This window comes from Fukomys damarensis, unplaced genomic scaffold, assembly GCF_012274545.1.
Source record: "Fukomys damarensis isolate Sample0158 unplaced genomic scaffold, DMR_v1.0_HiC HiC_scaffold_11, whole genome shotgun sequence".
NCBI classification, from domain to species: Eukaryota; Metazoa; Chordata; class Mammalia; order Rodentia; family Bathyergidae; genus Fukomys; species Fukomys damarensis.
This window is the reverse complement of record NW_022900923.1, coordinates 12,391,397-12,410,538: the sequence shown is the minus strand read 5'-3', so window position 1 is coordinate 12,410,538 and position 19,142 is coordinate 12,391,397. Positions and strand designations below refer to the sequence as shown.

General features: G+C 34.4%; 1 protein-coding gene across 4 annotated transcripts in view; it reads left to right on the top strand.

Annotated features, from left to right (window-relative positions):
- Smyd3 (SET and MYND domain containing 3) overlaps positions 1 to 19,142 on the top strand; it is a 690,610-nt gene that overhangs the window by 171,673 nt on the left and 499,795 nt on the right. For all 4 annotated transcript variants that reach the window (XM_010642624.2, XM_010642628.2, XM_010642626.2 and 1 more), the window contains exons 3-5: positions 4,473 to 4,580; positions 5,072 to 5,129; positions 9,681 to 9,817. In XM_010642624.2, coding sequence (XP_010640926.1) covers positions 4,473 to 4,580; positions 5,072 to 5,129; positions 9,681 to 9,817 — 303 coding nt within the window. The remainder of the gene's footprint in view (positions 1 to 4,472; positions 4,581 to 5,071; positions 5,130 to 9,680; positions 9,818 to 19,142) is intronic.

Genomic DNA, 19,142 nt, shown 5'->3' with positions numbered 1-19,142 from the left:
ACAAAAAAAAAAAAAAAAAAAGGGTGTAGATCAAGGAGAAGGTCTTGTTTCTTTTTTCTTTTTTTATTCTAGACCAAGAATATAAAGAAAAAACAGTTGTAATTGGTTTGGGATCAGTTTTAATGATATGAAGCTGTCTTACAACAGGATATCTGCCATTTCATTTCCTGTTCATTGAATGCCTGTCATACTCTACAAGTATTGTGACAAGAATGTTGTCATAAATTTCCCAAACAGCCCTTTGAGATTGGTGTTGCCCCATTAGAACCTTTGGTGTAGCTACTTAGTTTAAATAAATACTATAAATAAATACTTTCAAAATTCTAACTACTAGTATAAACTGTCAAAGTTATGGAAATGTGTAGGTTCTGAAGTTGTTTTCAGTCACCCATGAACTGACATGTGAAATTCTATCATAGATTTTTTTTTTTGGTATTAAATTGTATGGTAGATTAACGGTTATGAGCTGTTTACAAGGTTGATCTCGTGGATCCTGGTAAAAGAAGTCTAACACATCTGTCTTCGGTTCCATTTGTATAACCACTTGGAGTTTGGCATAATATGGTATTTACATAATAAATACAACTTTTTGGGGATTGAACTCCTGGCCCTTGTAGATGTTTTCATTTTCTTTTTTCTATCTAAAACCCTTGTATTGTTTTCACTTCTTAATGTAATACTTTTAATTTCCTTTGTCTCCTATGGCAGTTTGTTGTTATTGTATTGTTAATGTTTAACTGTGACACTATAAAACATTACAGCCAGTATTGTAAATAAAATCTTAATTACATCCTGAATTGACAGCAATGGAAGAAAAGGAAAAAGAAAATCAGGAAAGTTACTTTTTGAGAAATTAAAATATTTAAGAGTAATGCACCATTGAGACTAGGACAAAGTAGAAATTTGTACAATGAATATAATGCATAATGTTTTTCTGTGATTGTCAAATTTTGCTTCAAAGTCAAATAGAATTGCTTAAAAGCTTTTTTCTCTGTAATATGATTATTTTTGTAAGCCATATGGTGAGAAGCTGAACAATTAATGTTTGAAAAGATTGTTTTTAATATCTTGATGAGGAATAGAGTAGGCTGAAACTTGTTACTAAATACGTTTCTTTGCTTTCTATATTTATACCTAAGTGGTTGGATTTGGCTTTTAGATGAAAAGAATGAATATTATTTTTTACTGAACATAAATATTTTCCCCAGTGTTTTCATACAGTGATCTAGGAATAGCCTTAAACATTTGTCTAATTTTTGCTACTAGAAATAAGAGCTCAGTATTTTGTTAAAGACATAAAAATCATATTTGATGGGAATTGTCCATAATTTTTTAAATTCCAAATAATGTTATGTAACTGATCAACTGATTCACTGCCTAGGTTATGTTTTTTGGCTGTCTTTCTCTAGAAAGTTACCAGTAGCCTGAGCTGCTCAAATATTGAAGTTTTAAAAATGAGAGTACAAGGGCCAGAGATTTAGCTCAGTGGTTCCACTGCCTGCCTCACAAGTGCAAGGTCCCAAGTTCAATCTCTGGTACCAAAAATAAAATAAAATAAAATAAAATAAAATAAAATAAAATAAAAATGAGTGCAGATGACCTTTTATAGTTGAGACAAAAATATTAAAATCATCTCATTAACACCCTCCCCTCCCCATAGTGAGGGTTAAACCCAGGGCTTTTGTATTAAGGTATATTTCCAGGCCATTTCTTAGTATTTATTTTGCGATGGGGGTCTTGATTAATTTTCCAGACTTATCTTCCTGCCTCAGCCTCCCAGAGTGCTGGGATTACAGGCATGTGACACCATACCTAGCTTCTTAAAATCTTTTGTCCCAAATTATCTCTGCTTTATTTTTCTGTGTACAGTCTGTGTTCAGCTGAATATGTACTCAGATATTTGAAGAGATCTAAAGGTGTCTTTCAAGTTACTCCAAGTTACTTCTTGTATGAAGTTTGTTACTCCATGTAGTCTGTCCATTAAGAACACCTTTCCTCTTTTATAACCACATGAAAATTCTTCCAACACAAAGTTATGCTTCTCCCTCCAGCAGATAATAGAAAGTATCAATATTTTAGTTTCTTGTGAGTGTAATCTTTGTGTTTAACTCTCAATTCAAAGACCAGATGAAACAAAATAAGTGCATAGATAAAACTGAATCATTGTATACCAACCTAATTTTCCAGAGAATGAGGACAATCATGAGAAACTGTGTTAAATAATTTATACAAATTTCTTTAATGAGTAACTTTTTAGAACTTTTAGTAAGTGAAATATATTTTGCAAAGTGGGTCTACAACATGATTTTGTGTTCTTCAGACTTGACAATGGAACCGTATCTTTTGAAGGCATCTTACACATGTTGGTAATTGTTAATTGGTAGTTCAAGACTACCCTATTAGGGCCGGGGATTTAGCTCAGTGGTTCCTCCGCTTGCCTCGCAAGCGTGAGGACCTGAGTTCGATCTACACCCCCCCCCCAAAAGTCTATTACACAACAGACGTTTATTTCCACTTAGTTATATTTTGGTTTTATAACAAATTGAGTACTGACATTAGAAGCAGCTATATGAAAGTTTCTTATAGTTGTGAAAAATTGTGGAAGACATTGTCCAGTATCTTGATTGGCACTCCTGTGACTTAATACTTGGTAAATCAGTGTGTTTTCTGTGCTGTCAAATGGCAGTTATATAAGCCTTTATGCTTTCTTTTTTGCCTCGCCTGTGAAGCAGTTCAAATAAATATAATGCACCATGATAGTAATTATTTAGTGCTGATGTTTAGCATAATAAAGATTTTTTTACATCCTCTTTTTATGTTTGGGTAGTTTGGTAGTTATATACCAGCTCTAGAACATTACTTCTTTCCTCTTTAATATGTGTAAAGTAAGTTCTTTGTGAAAATAAAATGAAACGTCCATTATTAATTTCTTAGTCTATATCTTAGAATGCTAAGTAAATGTTAACTGTTAATATTTTCCCCCAATATTTTAACATTTTATGGCTCTGCTTTTACCATCCTTATACTTCTTTACACTGACAAAGCAGAATCTTATCTAGAAGTGAATGAAGTGTAGATACTGAAGATTACAAACAGCACATTCCGAAGATTGCTGCAGTGAACTAAGGCAACCCTGAATAGAATTGATGGAAGAAATGATGTACCTGTTATAAGCAATGTCTCCAAATGTAGATTGCTAGGAAATAGACAGACCAAGCTATTATCCTGCTTCTTCACAAGAGCAGTCTTTCATAACAAAACGCTGATTTAAACGTGAAACTGAGCCACAATTTCTAAGGAACTTCAATAACTGAAATTTTGGAGTGTGCTGCATGTTTGTACTACTAGTAAAAGCAAGGGCGGTTCTCCCACAGGGGCACTATCAGCCCAGAAGTGCAGAAGCAGATTTACAGTCTCTGAAATGAGTAAATGGGCCGTCAGGCATGCCAGGGACGGATCAGACTCTCAGAGTAGAATGCATGAGACAGAGGTGTAGCTATCTTCCACTTGCCAGAGCTAAATATTAGATACTCTGAATTTTATTTCATATGACATCGCATGCGAAAGGAGCTGTAATACCTCTGATCCTAGTCTCAGGCATAGTGTCCTCTCTAGTCCATTCTTTCCTAGCCTGGAGCCTGGCTCAGCGTTCTTATCAGACACACTGCTCATGGCCAGAATCATGGGTTGAGTGATCATATAGTTTAATTTCCAAACCAGACAATTTTCAGATTGAGAAGGGGCATTGTTAATTATTAAACTAGGGTAAAAAACTAGGGTATAATAAACCCCGATATTCCTCGGCAAACTCAGCTTTTGATGATTTTAGTTCCTTTCTATATTGCCTTTGAAAACAAAAGGGTTTATACTTTGAGTCTATTAGACCTTCTGAAGTTTCTGTACTTGGTACAGCAGCATAGAAATTCAAAAGGCTAGCTTTTCTATTTTGATTTTTCTGAGATATGTGTTTTATTTTCTAATTTGGAGTGATACTTTCTTTTGATTTACAATGACTGTCTTAGGGCTGGGGATTGCAGTGGTTCTGCCGCCTGCTTTGCAAACACAAGGTCCTGAGTTCAATCTGTGGTACCAAAAAAAAAAAAAAAAAAAAAGACTTTGTCTTATTGACTATGTATTCCCTTTTAGGTGGTTAATGACTGTCTTATACCTTGTTAAATAAACCATAGTGGTTCTTTCTTTGGAATCTGCCACCCACGTAATGACCAGAGAACAAAGTAAAGGACAAGAGTGAAGCTGAAGTTGCTCAAGTCCATGCCTCGTAATTGCATCCTTGGCAAGGATCATATCTTGGATCATTTGCAGCATCACAGCATTGCTTTCATTTTCTACTTTGCAGTTATACTTAGGCTGTTAAAATTAAAATAATATTGATGATTTTCAGCGTTGAAAACCAGTGTATATGAAAGTAAACTTTAATTTATCTAATATCGTCTTTGCTTTTATCTTAACAGAAAAAAGCTTGGCAGGACCACAAGCGGGAATGTAAATGCCTTAAAAGTTGCAAACCCAGATATCCTCCTGACTCTGTGAGACTTCTCGGCAGAGTTGTCATCAAGCTTGTGAGTATACAACTCATGAAATGTGCTTGGATTTTAATTTTACAAAAGCATTTGCTATTGCCTTTACTGTTCATATTGAAGACTCTGAAGCTTTATTTTTATTTTTGGTTTTTGAGACAGGGTCGCACTATGTAGCCCTGGCGTTCTCAACTTGCAGCAATCCTTCTGCTTCAGGCTCCTGAGTGCTGGGATTGCAGGTGTGTGCCACCACACCTGGCTGCCACTTTGAAATTTTACAGAGGGCTGTAAGAATGTAAAAGTATGCATACTTTTTGTAAAAGAGCTCTGTATTTGGAGATTAAAAACCATTAGATACAAGTTAGATTTTATTTGAAAGTTACTATTAAGTAATTCATCTCTAAAAATGATAGGAAAGAGTAGGAAATTATCTTTTAAACATACTTTGTTGAAATATATCTAAATGTGCTCGAACATATTGATTTACATATTGGAGTACTTTAAGTCTTTTTTGATGTTTTCCTCCTTCACAGATGGAAGAAACACCCTCTGAGTCAGAGAAACTTTACTCATTTTATGATCTGGAGTCAAGTAAGTGATTATGAGCATCTGAAAAGAAAAAAAAAATTTGTTTGCTGAGGTAGTGAACTGTCATTCGTATCTATGTATGTATGTATTGTGTATGTATAATTTCTTTACTTAGCTAAGCTCAGTAACCTGAGCTACCACTAAGCTAACCTTAGCCCCCAAACTGCTTTATTTTTAACTTTGTTTTTTGTCTCTTTATTATATGAAACAAACCTAAGAGAAGTTTTCATTTTTATAAACAACTAACACCTGAGTTTATGTAATTTGTTTCAGGCTAGTTTTGACCATATAGAAGTTTGTAAATCACTACAAAGATATCCAGACTAGTCAGGGATACAGGAGACCACACTATTGATTATGCCAAAAGTAGGCTCTAAAGAGTTAACCCCACAATTGGCTTGTTTACAGAAGTAAGTCCAGCCAAAGCTTAGGTCAGAGATCAGAGTAACTTGCACACAAATTCTGTCCCCACAACTAAAACCTTCTTACTAGAAGGATGATGTTTTTTAATCACAACCATATATTTTGTTTATTCTGTTCCTAATTTGAGAATGCTTTGTCTTTTCCTCTCCTAGCCTTGTCTCCATTAGTTTCCTTAGAAGCCATACAACTATTTATACTCACACATAGCTCTGCCCTAGTCTGTAGCTTGCCTTTACCTCAATTGATTACAAATAACAATCAGTGGCTTGGACAGACCAGCACCTTTTGCTAAAGTAGCATTGGCCGTCATGGCTCCCCACTTTTTGTCTCTCTTAGTTCTGTCTTTTAGTGTTTTTTTCCTCAGGCTTGAGGCATACACTGAGCAGGAGACTGGAGACTGGAGAGGTTTCCAGTTTCAGGGGTTTCTAGTACAAGGTAGTGTAACCTTTATTCCAACTGACAAAATTTTTCTTTGACCTCACCTTCTTTTCCCCCCTCTTCTCTGTTTTGGTTTCCTCTTTTGCTTTATTTCTGTCATATAAGAGTGATGTAGTTGAACAAAGTGCTTCCAGAGGAACTTTTAGGGTCACCATTCCTTTGGATATTAAGAAAAGTTGAAGGTACAGATGTTTTAGGTTCTATGACAGTATTGAGCTTTGCTATACTCCTAAACTGTGATAGCCAATGAGCAGCTCCTTCTAAAGACTGAAAATCTCTTCCAGATCTGGACATCAATCAGACATCAGGCTTATTTTGCTTTTATATTGGCACAGATTCACTTCATTGAAGTTGTAAATGATGTCACCCCACTATTAGCTCGAACTCAACATAGTAAATTTGCTACACAGTTTAACATTTCTGGATAGAGACAAATAAAGAGGATGATCTAGTACAGATTTATGATTATGGGATCCTTAGTGGCAATGGTGATACATTATTATTTAAGAAATCATTGGGCTAATTATTCTGTTGAACAAGTAATTTAGAAAAATATGCAGACCTGACATGAGCAACATAGTTATGCTATATAGTTCAACTTGATGTGTCTTTTCAAGTTTAATAGAGAACTAACTAGTCACTTTTTCTTGTATTACTGTTGGATAATTAACACCTCTTACATTGAGTTTTACTATCAACATTAGCCCTGCTCTGTAGCACTGTCATATATACTGCTGTAAGTGAAGTGCTTTCTAATGTTATTAATTAAATGGAGCACTCTTAGCCTTACTATGTCATTTATGGTATAATTTAAACTGATTTTAAGGGGTTCATATTAGCCTTTAAACCATCCCTTTAAAAAAAATTAATTGGCACAGCATCTCCTCAGATTTAGAAGGTATAGTACAGTAATTCAATATATCTTTATAATGTGTAATGATAAAATTATGGTAATTAGCACTTCCATATAAAATTTTTATGATTTTTATTTGTTGGGGTCCTTTGAACTTTTTTATAGTTGTGAATTGCATCATAAATTGTTATAGGCTATATTTACCTTATTGTGCTATAGAATAATAGTTTTATTAATTCCTCCTATCTGTATTTTGTTACACATTATGTAACTTCTTGTTTTTTTTTTTTTTTTTTTTCTGGTTTTTTGAGACAGGGTCTCACTATGTAGTTGAGACTGACCTGGAACTCACTATGTAGCCCAGGCTGGTCTAGAACTCACAGCGATCTTCCTGTCTCAGCCTCCTGAGTGCTGGGATTACAGGCGTGCACCACCACACCCGGCCAACATTATGTAACTTCTTTATCCATCCCTTTCCTGTAATGTCTGGTGTTAGTGGCCCACTACTCTCCTATAAGATTGAGTGAGGATATAATATTTGTCTTTTTATATCTGGCTTATTTCACTTAACATGGTATCCTTCACTTCTGTCCATTTTCCTGAAAAATGACATTTCATTTTTTACGGTAAGTAACATTTCATTGTACATATGCACCATATTTTCATTATCTATTCATTTATTGATGGACATTAGGTTTGTTCTGTATTTTGACTTTTGTGAATAGTGCTGCAGTAAATATGGGAGTGCTGGTAACTTTTTATGTGTGCTGGTAACTTTTTGATGCAATGATTTTATTTCCTTTGTATATACTCAGTAGTGGAATTGCTAGAGGATAAGGTAGTCCTGTTTTTAGTTTTGAAAGGAACTGCCGTACTGTTTTCCATAATGGCTTTACTAAATTACATTCCTACCAACAGCCTTTCTTCAGCATTTATTTTTGTCTCGGTAATACCCATAAGATTGGAGTGAGATTATATCTCATTACTTTGATTTGCATTTCCCTCATGACTAGTGATGTTGAACACTTTTTTTTCACTTTTTGGCCATTTGTATAACTTCTTTTGAGAAGTGTGTACTCAGATCAAGCCCATTTTTTTTTTTTTTTTTTTTTTTTGATACCAGGGATTGAACTTGGGTCCTTGCACTTGCAAGGCAGATGGCAGAACCACTGAGCTAAATCCCTGGCCCAAGCCTGAATTTTTAATTAGACCATTATTATTATTGTTCATTTTTGCCGTTGAGTGGTTTTGAGTTCCTTATTAATCCTCTGTGAAATTAATAGTTTGCAAATATTTCCTCCCATTCTATAGGTTGTCTCTTCACTACAGAAAGTTTGTTTTTCTTTATATACAAAGTTTGAAATTTGATGTAATCCTGTTTGCTAATTATCTTTTGTTGGCTGTGCTTTTGGAGCCATATCCAAAAGAATCTTTGCTTGATCCAGTACCTGAACTTTTTCCTTTATGTTTTCTTCCAGTAGTTTCATATTTTTGGTCTTATATTTAAGTCTTTGATCCATTTTTAGTTGATTTTTGTATATGGGGAAAGCTAAAAGACTAGTTTCATTCTTTTGCTTAAGGATATCCAGTTTTCCCAGCACTATTTATTGATGATGCTGTCACTTCTCCAATATATGTTCCTGGTACCTATGTTGAAAATCAGTTATTCTGTAGCATTGGATATATGTTTGTTTTTATGCTAGTACTATGCTATTTTGGCTGCTATAACTTTGTATTATGTTTTGAAGTCAGATATTGTGACGCCACTAACTTTTCCTTTTTGCTCAGGATTGCTTTGGTTGTTTGGAGTCTTTTGTGGTCTCATATGATTTTTATGATTATTTTTCCTGTATCTGTGTTAATGTCATTGTTATTTTAGTGGGAGTTGCTTTGCACCTGAAGATCACTTTGGGGAGTATGGACATTTAAACATTGGTAATTCTTTCAAGTCATGTATATGGGATGTCTTTTCATTTTTCTATGTTTTAATTTCTTTTATCAGTGATTCATAATTTTCATCATAGAGGTAATTCACTTTCATGGTTAAGTTTTTTTCTAGATAGTATTTTATTTTTGAGGTAGCTGTTGTGAATGATGAGATTACCCTCTTGATTTCTTTTTTAGTAAGTTTATTAGTATAGAAACATTTCACTGATATAAAAATCTTGCTGATTTTTTTACTGAATTCATTTATCGGTTCTAACAGTTTTTTTACAGAATCTTTCTCTTCAGGATAGAAAGAGAAACACAACCATACCTTCATGTTTGGTTTAGAGCAGCACCATATATTTATTCAACTTTAACATAATTTACAGATAAGATTTCTTTAGTTGGTCCATGTTTTCTTCATAATGTACATTCTATATGACAAATTTCAGTTATTTGAACTTTATCTGAACTTTTAACTTCTCATTTTCTGTCATTTTGCTTTTCAAATGCTATAGTTTATAAGTTAGTTATGACCTAGTTGTAAATTGTTGCATGGAAAAGTCAGTTTAAATTCGTCGACTTAGTAAGAATTTATTATGCTTTGTACATGTGTAAAGGATAATGCAGAAAATCAGGGTAGTACACAACCTTACTGATTTTGGTTTTAATATTTTTAAATCTCTATGTATGGATTTTTTTTGTTAGTTGTTTGACCTTACATTGTAGATAAAGTTTGGGAGAATTTAACTGATAACATAGACTGTGATTTATAGTTCTTAAAAAAAATAAAAAGATGTCAGAATGCAATATAAGACAGGAAGTAATCTGATTTAACAGCCAACATTGAACACCTGAAAATTATCCATGAAGTTCACTTTGTAATTGTGCTATTTATTTTCTTTTTAAAAAAGATATTAACAAACTGACTGAAGATAAGAGAGAGGGCCTCAGGCAACTTGCAATGACATTTCAACATTTCATGAGAGAAGAAATACAGGATGCCTCTCAGTTGCCACCCTCTTTTGACATTTTTGAAGCCTTTGCAAAAGTAAGTGTTACATTTCATCTTTTTTTTTGTAATACCATAACTCAAGCCCTTCCTCTGTTTTGTATGGTTGGTTAAAGAAAAATTTAGAAATCCAGCACCTTTAATGCCTATGTCATTCTTCTACCTAAATGAGTATACAATGAGAGAAGGTATATATATCCTGAAAGGGAATTGCTTCTTCTGTTTTATCTGTATTTGTATTTTTGCCTGAAGTATGTTCATTTTTAACCCTCAAAGCATATGCTTTCTTTCCTCAAAAGAAAACAACATATTCCATTATTTCTTACTTATGGTTTTAAGTTTATCGTTGTATTCATTGAGTTTTCTGATGATGATCTTAGCATAGGGCCTGCATTTTCAGTGAAAATTTTATTGGATTCCATTTCTGATTATGTGAGTTATAAATATGAAAGTATATCCATTTCTGATTTTGAATTGATTACCTAGTATCTGTTTAGATATTATATCTATCTATCTATCTATCTATCTTATCTATTTATTTTTGGTACCAGCAATCAAACTTGGGTCCTTGTGCTTGCAAGGCAGGCAGCGGAAACACTGAGCTAAATTCCCAGCTCTGTTTAGATATTTTAGTATATTTATTGTTTAGTATTGCATCTCTGGTTTATTGGAAATAGTTACATGAAGTGTTCTTTTGAAAATAATTCTAAAGTTTTGCTGGGGTCCTGTGAGGTGGAGTGACATCCTGATGACACAGAACATGTATTCCACTTACTACATGGATCTGTTGCCTGTATTTTCTCATACTGTGTGTTTGGGTTTAATACTGATCACATTTTACAGCACGATAATTTTGCCTCTAATTTGGCAACTTATAAGTGCACATTTGATGCCACATTTACTCACATTTTAAGGTATATTTCTAAATTATCTTTTGTAAGACTTTCAGTTATGGTTAATTTGATTGCTAGAGCTTTATTCTAGTTTTTCTCAAATGTATTTTTATTCTTGAAAGTACATTCTTACGATTTTTCTGAAAAATATCATCTCCGCATTATGATTCCAATTTGTCTATAATTTAAAATTGATTTCAAAATATGATGGTTACTTATAATGCATCTGAGAAATATCTCATTTATTATTTTATATGCCTCTAAAAATTATAATGTATAGTACCATTTGTACAATGCACATGGGTTCTTCTGATGTTAAACACCGAGAACACCCACCTAAGGATTAAAAACACACATTATGATGACTTACTTCATTTCTAGCTACAGTCCGTGGCTAATTGGTGACATTATTTTGGTTGTTGGAAAATGTTCAAGGGCTAATTATGAGTTCAAGTGTGATTAATGTTCATGAAAAAAATCTTAAAATATTTTCTGTTACTTAATGTAAGATGTGAAATACTGTCATATTTCTCCTGTTAATGAACAATTTTAGTCTCATTTAACTTACAATGAAATTTCATGTTGTATAGGAGTAATGTTCCATCTCTGTGATGAAGGGGATAATTTTTTAAACAGACTTTTAATATTTTAATAATAGTCACCCCCCCACATGTATTTGTTTGGCTTCAAGAGTAAAATGTATATGTCTTTGAGATTTTGAAGAGCAGCTGGACTCAGATGTGTCATTTCTGCCTTAAAATACAATTCAGTAAGCAGAGGAAAACACCATTAACCTATGTCTGCTGTGCTTCTTTGTGATTATTTTGTCACTTGTCATTATTTTTCTGCTCTTAGATTTTGTTTTTGGTACTGGGGATTGAACTCGTATCCTTGCGCTTGTGAGGCAGGCGGCAGCACCACTGAGCTAAATCCCTGGCCCACTGCTCTTAAATTTTAAAACAGCCTAATTTGGCTCTCATAGGATTAGCCTAAGAGAAGGAACAGGTACCACAGAGTGTACTCCCTGAAGGAGCTGTTTTCTTTATATGCAAACTATTAGTCCAGGGACGTTCCCTGCTGACCTGCCTTCCTAAGACTAACTTTTGCCTTTACTCCATTAAGGAGTCTGGCTTTTCCTCACCTAAATAAACAATATTCTGTTTTCTGTTTTGCTCTGGTTCCTCTCTGTCTTAGTTACTTTTCCTGTTGCTGAGTCAAAATGCCCAACACCCAAAGTTAAAAGGGAAAAGGTTTATTTTGCTCAGTCCGTAGAAGCTTCGGTCTGTAATTGGCCTGCTTCAAGGAAGGGAGGCACATGGTAGAGGGGCAGCAGTTCATGGTAGACCAAAGGTAGCAAAGCAACAAGGAAACCTTAATAGCATTTTCCACCTTTTTGTCCTGTCCAGACTACCTGGATTAGGTCAGTGTCAAACCAGTCAGTGTACTGGTTTAGTAATTGTATTTCTTTAATCTCAATATCACACACTCTAGATTCAGCCACTTCTGAAAAAGCCCTGTGGCCTCATGAGGCTTTGAGGGACATCTAGACACAATCCATAACACTCTCCTTTATTTATTTTTTAGCTTAGATTCACGTAAGTTCTGTGCAGGTATTAGAAATGCTAAGCTTTTGTTTTAGCCCATTTCATTGTCACTGAAGGCATTTGGAATTCTGAGAGCTTTTCTAAATTTGTTCACATTTCAATTCATTTAGACTTTTTTGATTATGGAAATTTTTAAGCAAACACAATAGTAGATAGGCTAGAATTTTGAACCCTGATGTTTCAGTCACTTGGTTTCAGTAATTTTCAAATTTGTTGTATATCTGATTTTTTTTGGTACCGGGGATTGAACTCGGGTTCTTGCTCTTTGTGAGGCAGGTGGCAGAACAAACTGAGCTGAATCCCCAGCCCTATCTGATATTTTTATTATTTATTTATTTGGTACTGGGAATTGATATATTTTTTATATTTTTAATACTTAGATTTTATATAGATATTATTTTCTTTTATTCCAATTTCTCAACATTCATTAGAATTAGGGCTGGGGATTTAGCTCAGTGGTCCTGCCACCTGTTTTGCAAGCACAAGGTCCCAAGTTCTATCCCTGGTACAAAAAAAAGAATTAATCTTCTGGTTTGCAAGCCTCTTGGTCCCCTGTGAAGTGTACTAGGAATTTTAGTATATTCAGTGCACTTCTTTTTTTCTTTTCATTCCTTCCCTATTTCCCTCTCTCTCTGTCTCTCTCTCTGTCTCTGTCTCTCTCTCTGTCTCTGTCTCTCTGTCTCTGTCTTTATCTCTCTGTGTCTCTCTCTCTGTGTCTCTATCTCTCTGTCTCTGTCTCTCTCTCTCTCTCCCCATTTCTTCTTTTCCTCTCATCCTCTCACCTTTTTTTTTCCTTTCTGGATACTGTGGATGAAGCACTCTGGGTACAGGATTATAGGAAAATGTGGGTTATTCTAAAACTGAAAGTTATCTGTCATGGCAAAACCCCCACAGGTTTTATTTGAAGATAATGTTATCTATATCTATATCTATATCTATATCTATATCTATAGATATATATCAGCCTTGTACTTGACCTGATTGATAGGAAAGGGCCAGGGGAGGATGAAAAGTTCTTAACACTGAGAGTATGTTTCATTGTCTGATGAGCTGATGGCTTCTTCTGATGAAAACTTGTGATTCATGCTCCAAAAGCTGGCAGTTTATATTTTGAGCACTCTTGAATTTCAGGTGGAAAAATAGTGTATCTCTTTTCATTCACAGTCCAGTGTGCTTTTGCAGCTAAAGTTTGGAAAACTTTTTTGCCACACTTTAGAACTTACTATGCAGTTATTTTGTGTGGGTCATATTTTGAAATGTTATTTTTTGCTCCCTTGCTTTTCTTTTGTATTGGAGATTGAACCTAGGGCCTCATGAATGCTAGGCAAGTTCTCTACCCCTGAGCTCTCTCCCCATCCCCTTTCTGCCCACTTTGTTTTTGGATAAAATTATTTTATTGATATTCTTTTTTTTTTCTCTTTGGGTTTATTGGCACATTTTAGGTATACAATACAGTTACATTCATTATTGGGATCTTGTACCTTTACATGACAAGTCGTGGTTCTCATTTTTCCCCCTTATCCCTGCCCTCCTTTTACCCCCTCCTCCCTTCCCAATTTACAAATACTTTATTTCCATTTTTTTCATTTTCTCATGTTTTTCTTTTCCCTTATTCCCACTTCCCCTATACCTTTAGCCCTTTTCTTCCTATTTCACATTGTCAATTGTATCATTAGGATCTTATCTACCATTATAGTTTTTTACACCAGGGAAACTATTCGGTATTTATACATGTGTGACTTATTTCACTTAGTATATCTTCAATATGTATCCATTTTCCTATGAATGAATCTAATTTCTCATTCTTTATAGCTGAGTAGTATTCCATTTTATAGAAAAACCACATCTTCTTTATCCAGTCTCCAACTTCTGGGCAGATGGGCTCTTTCCAAGCTTTAGCTATTACAAACTGTGCCGCTATAAACATAGGTGCGCATATATCACCGTGATATGATTCTTTTAATTCTTTTGGAAAGATACCCAGCAGAGGGATGACTGAGTCAAATGGGATCTCTAATCTCAGCTCTTTGAGGTATCTCCATATTGATTTCCATAGTGGTTGCACCAGTCTGCACTCCCACCAACAGTGGAGAAGGGTTCCTTTTTCCTCACAACCCTGCCAACATTTGTTATTGAGCGATTTCTTGATAGCCATTCTTTGTGGGATGAGGTGGAATCTCCATGTTTTCATCTGCATCTCTCAAATGACCGGTGATTTGGAGCATTTTTTCATATATTTACTTGCTGCTTTTACTTCTTTGTCTGAGAAGTGTCTGTTCATTTCAGATGCCCATTTTTGAATTGGGTCTTTATATTTGGGAGGGGCTGATTGTTTTGAGTTCTTTATATTTTCTAAATAATAGTCCTTTGTCTGAGGAGCAGCTAGTAAAATTTTTTTCCCATATTGTAGGTTGTCTTTTAGTTCTTTTAGTTTCTTTTGCAGTGTAGAAGCTTTTTAATAAGATGAGATCCCAGTTGTTGATTCTTTCTTCTAGTTCCTGTGCTACTGAGGATTTGTTCATAAAGTCTTTCCTATGCCAATGTCTTCAAGAGTTCTGCCTACCTTATCTTCCAGAAAATTTAGTGACTCTTTTTTAATATTTAGATCTTTAATCCACTTGGATTTTAGTTTAGTGCATGGTAAAAGATAAGGTACTTCTAAGTGAGAGTTTTAAGACTTTCATTCCATACCTCTGCATAAACACACACATGAACAGCAGCTGGGTTTCCATAGTAGGAGTTTGCTATGACTATATTCTGTCCTCTCATGAATTTGTTGTTTGGCTGGAAAAACTACATAGTGTGAGAAGTAGAAAAGAGAAATTTTCCTAGTCACGAATAACAAGAAGGATCTCACACTAGAAATAGAAATTGACCTCAATTTCAAAAGAGCAGATGGTGCTGGGAACCACTTACATACATGGTGTAAGAATACTGGAAGGGAATTGGTAGTGCTGTCCAACTCTGAGCTGAGCAAAAGGAAGTAGCACCCGTGGAATACAGGTTTCAGTCATATTTAGTAATCCCAATAAGAGTTTGTACGAAAACTTGGTACTTACCATGTTTTATTAGGTGTCAGTAGAAAATTTGTGTGGGCAACGGTGCCTCCAGATTTTCTGTAGAGGAGGGCCTTTCAAATGCTCATCTGGTGAATGGATAGAGAGGTTGAAGCAATTACCTCCAGCTTTATTTACATTAAACTTGGATTGTGTTTGTTAGAAGTGTATGGTTAGATGGAATAAAATATGAAGTGTGAGGAATGCAAAGATGGCCCACAAAGAGTAGGACCCTGGACATGTTTGTTAGTGAGAACACGGGAGATGCAATTATTGAGATGCTCATGATATATAAAGGCCATGCTCATCTCTGATGGCTCTGTTTGTATTGTTTAGAAAGAACAAGTGTGTATCTCCATTCTTATAAATGCTTCATTCTTCCCACTCCTTGATCTTGTTCCATTCATTTCTATCCTCATACACATTTTCTGCTTAAGTTTTGAAGTGGGTTTATTCTGGGAGTGACAGCTGCTTTTACTGATTGGGTCCTAAACATTTGCTTCAGGTACAGAAAATATACACACTGCTATTCATAATTATTAATTCTAAGGTCTGAAAATTACAGGCGAGGACAGGTTTAAGTGGGAGGCTGGTAGTATGATGGTGAAATTTCTTTCCCCAGACAAGAAAACGAGATTCAATCTCAATTTGCTTATCAGTAAATGGGAGCAATAATAGGATCTATTTCATAGATAAAAGGAAAGATTAACTACTATAAGGTGCTTGGTAGAATGTTTGGCACATATTATTAATTTTTAATACAGTTGCCCCCACTTCTTTGCCTTACTGGTACTGGAATGTAAAATGCCAGTGTTTTATGCCTCCCTACGTTGTCATATAGCTAAGAGCACAGCCTGTGACTATAAACTAGTTTCATGTGGTTGCTCACAGTTGTGCCTAGTGCTGGTATCTCTTTAGGTACTGATAATTTCCTGTCTTGATGAGAAGAAACTTTGCATACAGGAAATAGTTTCTCATATAAGCTGTTTTGTTTTCAGCCTATAGCTGTTGTGGACCAAAATTCTCTATTTCCTGAACCATGGCAACTCCATGATTTGAGAGTAGTTTCTTGAGATTTCATGTAGGAAATGTTAAAGTAGGTTTCCTGAAATGAATGAAATCTTTTTCACACGTGCATGCATCTTAAGAGGATAGAATTAAATTATAAGTATTTTCATAATTTTAATTTACTGAAATAACAGGGAATGTGTATTATTTTTCTTTTAATTCCTTCAAAACATACACTAATAATTGTTGGTGTTGCTTCTTAATAGGGCAAACTGAATTTCACTAAACAGGTTTTGAAGTTATTTACTATTCACAGAAAATATTTCTTAGACATCAGGGTTCTTAGAAAAATATTATCTGTCTTTTTCGGGACTTCTTTCTTTTCCAGAAATGTTTTTGGCACATTGATTAGAAAAATGATAAGATTTGCGAAATAAATTAGAAAATGGGATAGTTGCATAGAACATTTCAAAGCTTACATTAAATTTATTTTTTAATTATTATTTTTCTCATTGAGTTTATTGGTACATTTTAGGCATACAGTACAGTTACATTCATCATTGGGATCTTGTACCTTTACATGACAGGTCTTGGTTCTCATTTTTTCCCCTTGTCCCTGCCCTCCCTTCACCCTCTTCTCCCCTCCCCATTTACAAACACTTTATTTCCATTTTTTTATGTTTTTTTTCTTTTCCCTTATTACCTTTCCCATACTCTTCCCACTTCCCCTACACCTTTAGCCCTTTTCTTCCTATTTCACTTGTCAATTACATCATTAGGATCTTATGTAACATTATAGCTTTTCACACGGAAAAACTATTCGGTATTTATACATGTGTGACTTATTTCACTTAGGAGTATATCCTGAAAAGCTGACATTAAATTTAAAGCAACAAGAATAAAAGTGACCTTCCTGACCACCAAACTTATGTTATTGTTATCACTTCCAGAGCCTTGCAAAATATTATTTAATTTTGCAGTGTTCTGCAACTGCCACAGAATTTTTTGATTAGAAATTCCACATTTGTTTGAGATGTTCTTTCTCTATTTCTTTCAAATAAAACAATAATTCTCCTGGTAGCCTGGTATTTTTACTCTTTAGAGCTCATATGTGACCTCCAGGACTGACTTTCTAAAATGTAATTTTTAACACCATTAGTTGCAGCTGGTTTCCCAGTGTGCACTGTGATTGTATAGATTTGCAAGAGAATTTTTAGAAGGTGTGTTTTTTGTATTGTGATACTTAAATCTTACATTTTAACTAAAGTTTTTTTTCATTGAGGGAGAGTATTTTTTATTGAGAAGCAATGGAAAAATGTATCATCTAAGAATCTTGCTAATTCATAATAAAAGGAGAAATAGTGATTTGGTATTTTGAGGCATGTTAGAAATATGGCCCCAAACCCCAGTAATGATATTATATTGAAGATTACTTATTTGAATTTGGCTGGTATGTAGTTCTAAGACCTAACAGTGTTAATAAATAATATATATGATATCCTTCCATGACCTCATAATTTTAGTATGATGTATAAATCAACACACATGAAAAATTGCTAACACTTTTTATGTTCTTTTTATTCTCTGGTGAATGGTGTACCTCAGTAAGAAGCAGAAGAAAGTTTATCATGATATATTCAGTTTTTAATCCTGAATTTTCATTTCCTTTATTACCCCTCTGGATGTACTGGTTCACTTACTTCAGTGCTGCAGACAGTCTAATTTGATGGCAGACCATTACATCAGGTCAGGAGTATGTGTGTGTTTGCTACTTGAGGGTTTCAAGTTCATGCAGGGCCAAATTGTGGAGCCTTTTTGTTGATGAGCTCAGTTGGGTTTCACTAGTATAGCATGCTATAAAGTAGTAAAGAAAGCAATCTTTTGAATTAATAAAGTGATGGATTATCTAATTACAAAGTAGATGTGAAATGGCAGTATGATAACTTTGACTGTGTTACTAAATGATCCCAGTGACTGATTGGATGTGCCTGGGTTCCATTAAGGAAAAATATGCCATTAAATATTTAACACTAAAAATGAGTAGACACACCAGGATTGTTAACCTCCAATCACAGGGGTGCATGTATCTACATATTTGGTGGTAACTACTAAATGAAACATCTCTCTAGTCTACTCAGAACAGCTGCTAAAAGATATAGTTATTTGGATTGTACTTCTCTACTGGTTTTAAATAATGTAGACAAACAGCCAAAATACATAACTGCTTACAGGGCCTGGCTTCCCAATTATGATGTGACGATGCACATATGATTCATATACCTTTATAATTTTTATAATAAATTTAGTCCCTAAGTAGATTTGAGAGACAATTATTGTCAAAAAAGTTCTTTAGTCTTCAAGTAAAGTGATGTTTGTAGGGCATTTGGGCTTTCAAAGAAAATTAAGTTAGTATCTGAATTTTTATGATGACATTTATTTATCATATTCTTCATTTTTAGCCACTTGGTTAATATTTCTCTTTATTTATATGTAAATAACCAATAATGGGTTGGTATTTGTTTATCATAGCTAAAGACCAGATGCTAGCTAACTTCTGAAGCTGGGAAGGATAATTAGGAAGTCCTTTATCAGCATTTTTATTTATGCCTATGTTTGTCAAGGTTAATTGCTTATGTAAGGGCTAGTGCTTTGATTAATCGTATTGATGGATAAGTATGTTTGCCAAACCTTGTTGCCTTCTCTGTTTGAGTGTTTAACTTGCCATTAATTCAGATAAAGGTGGTATTTTATTTATTCATGTTTTTTTTTTTTTTTGGTATTGGGGGATCAAAGTCATGACCTT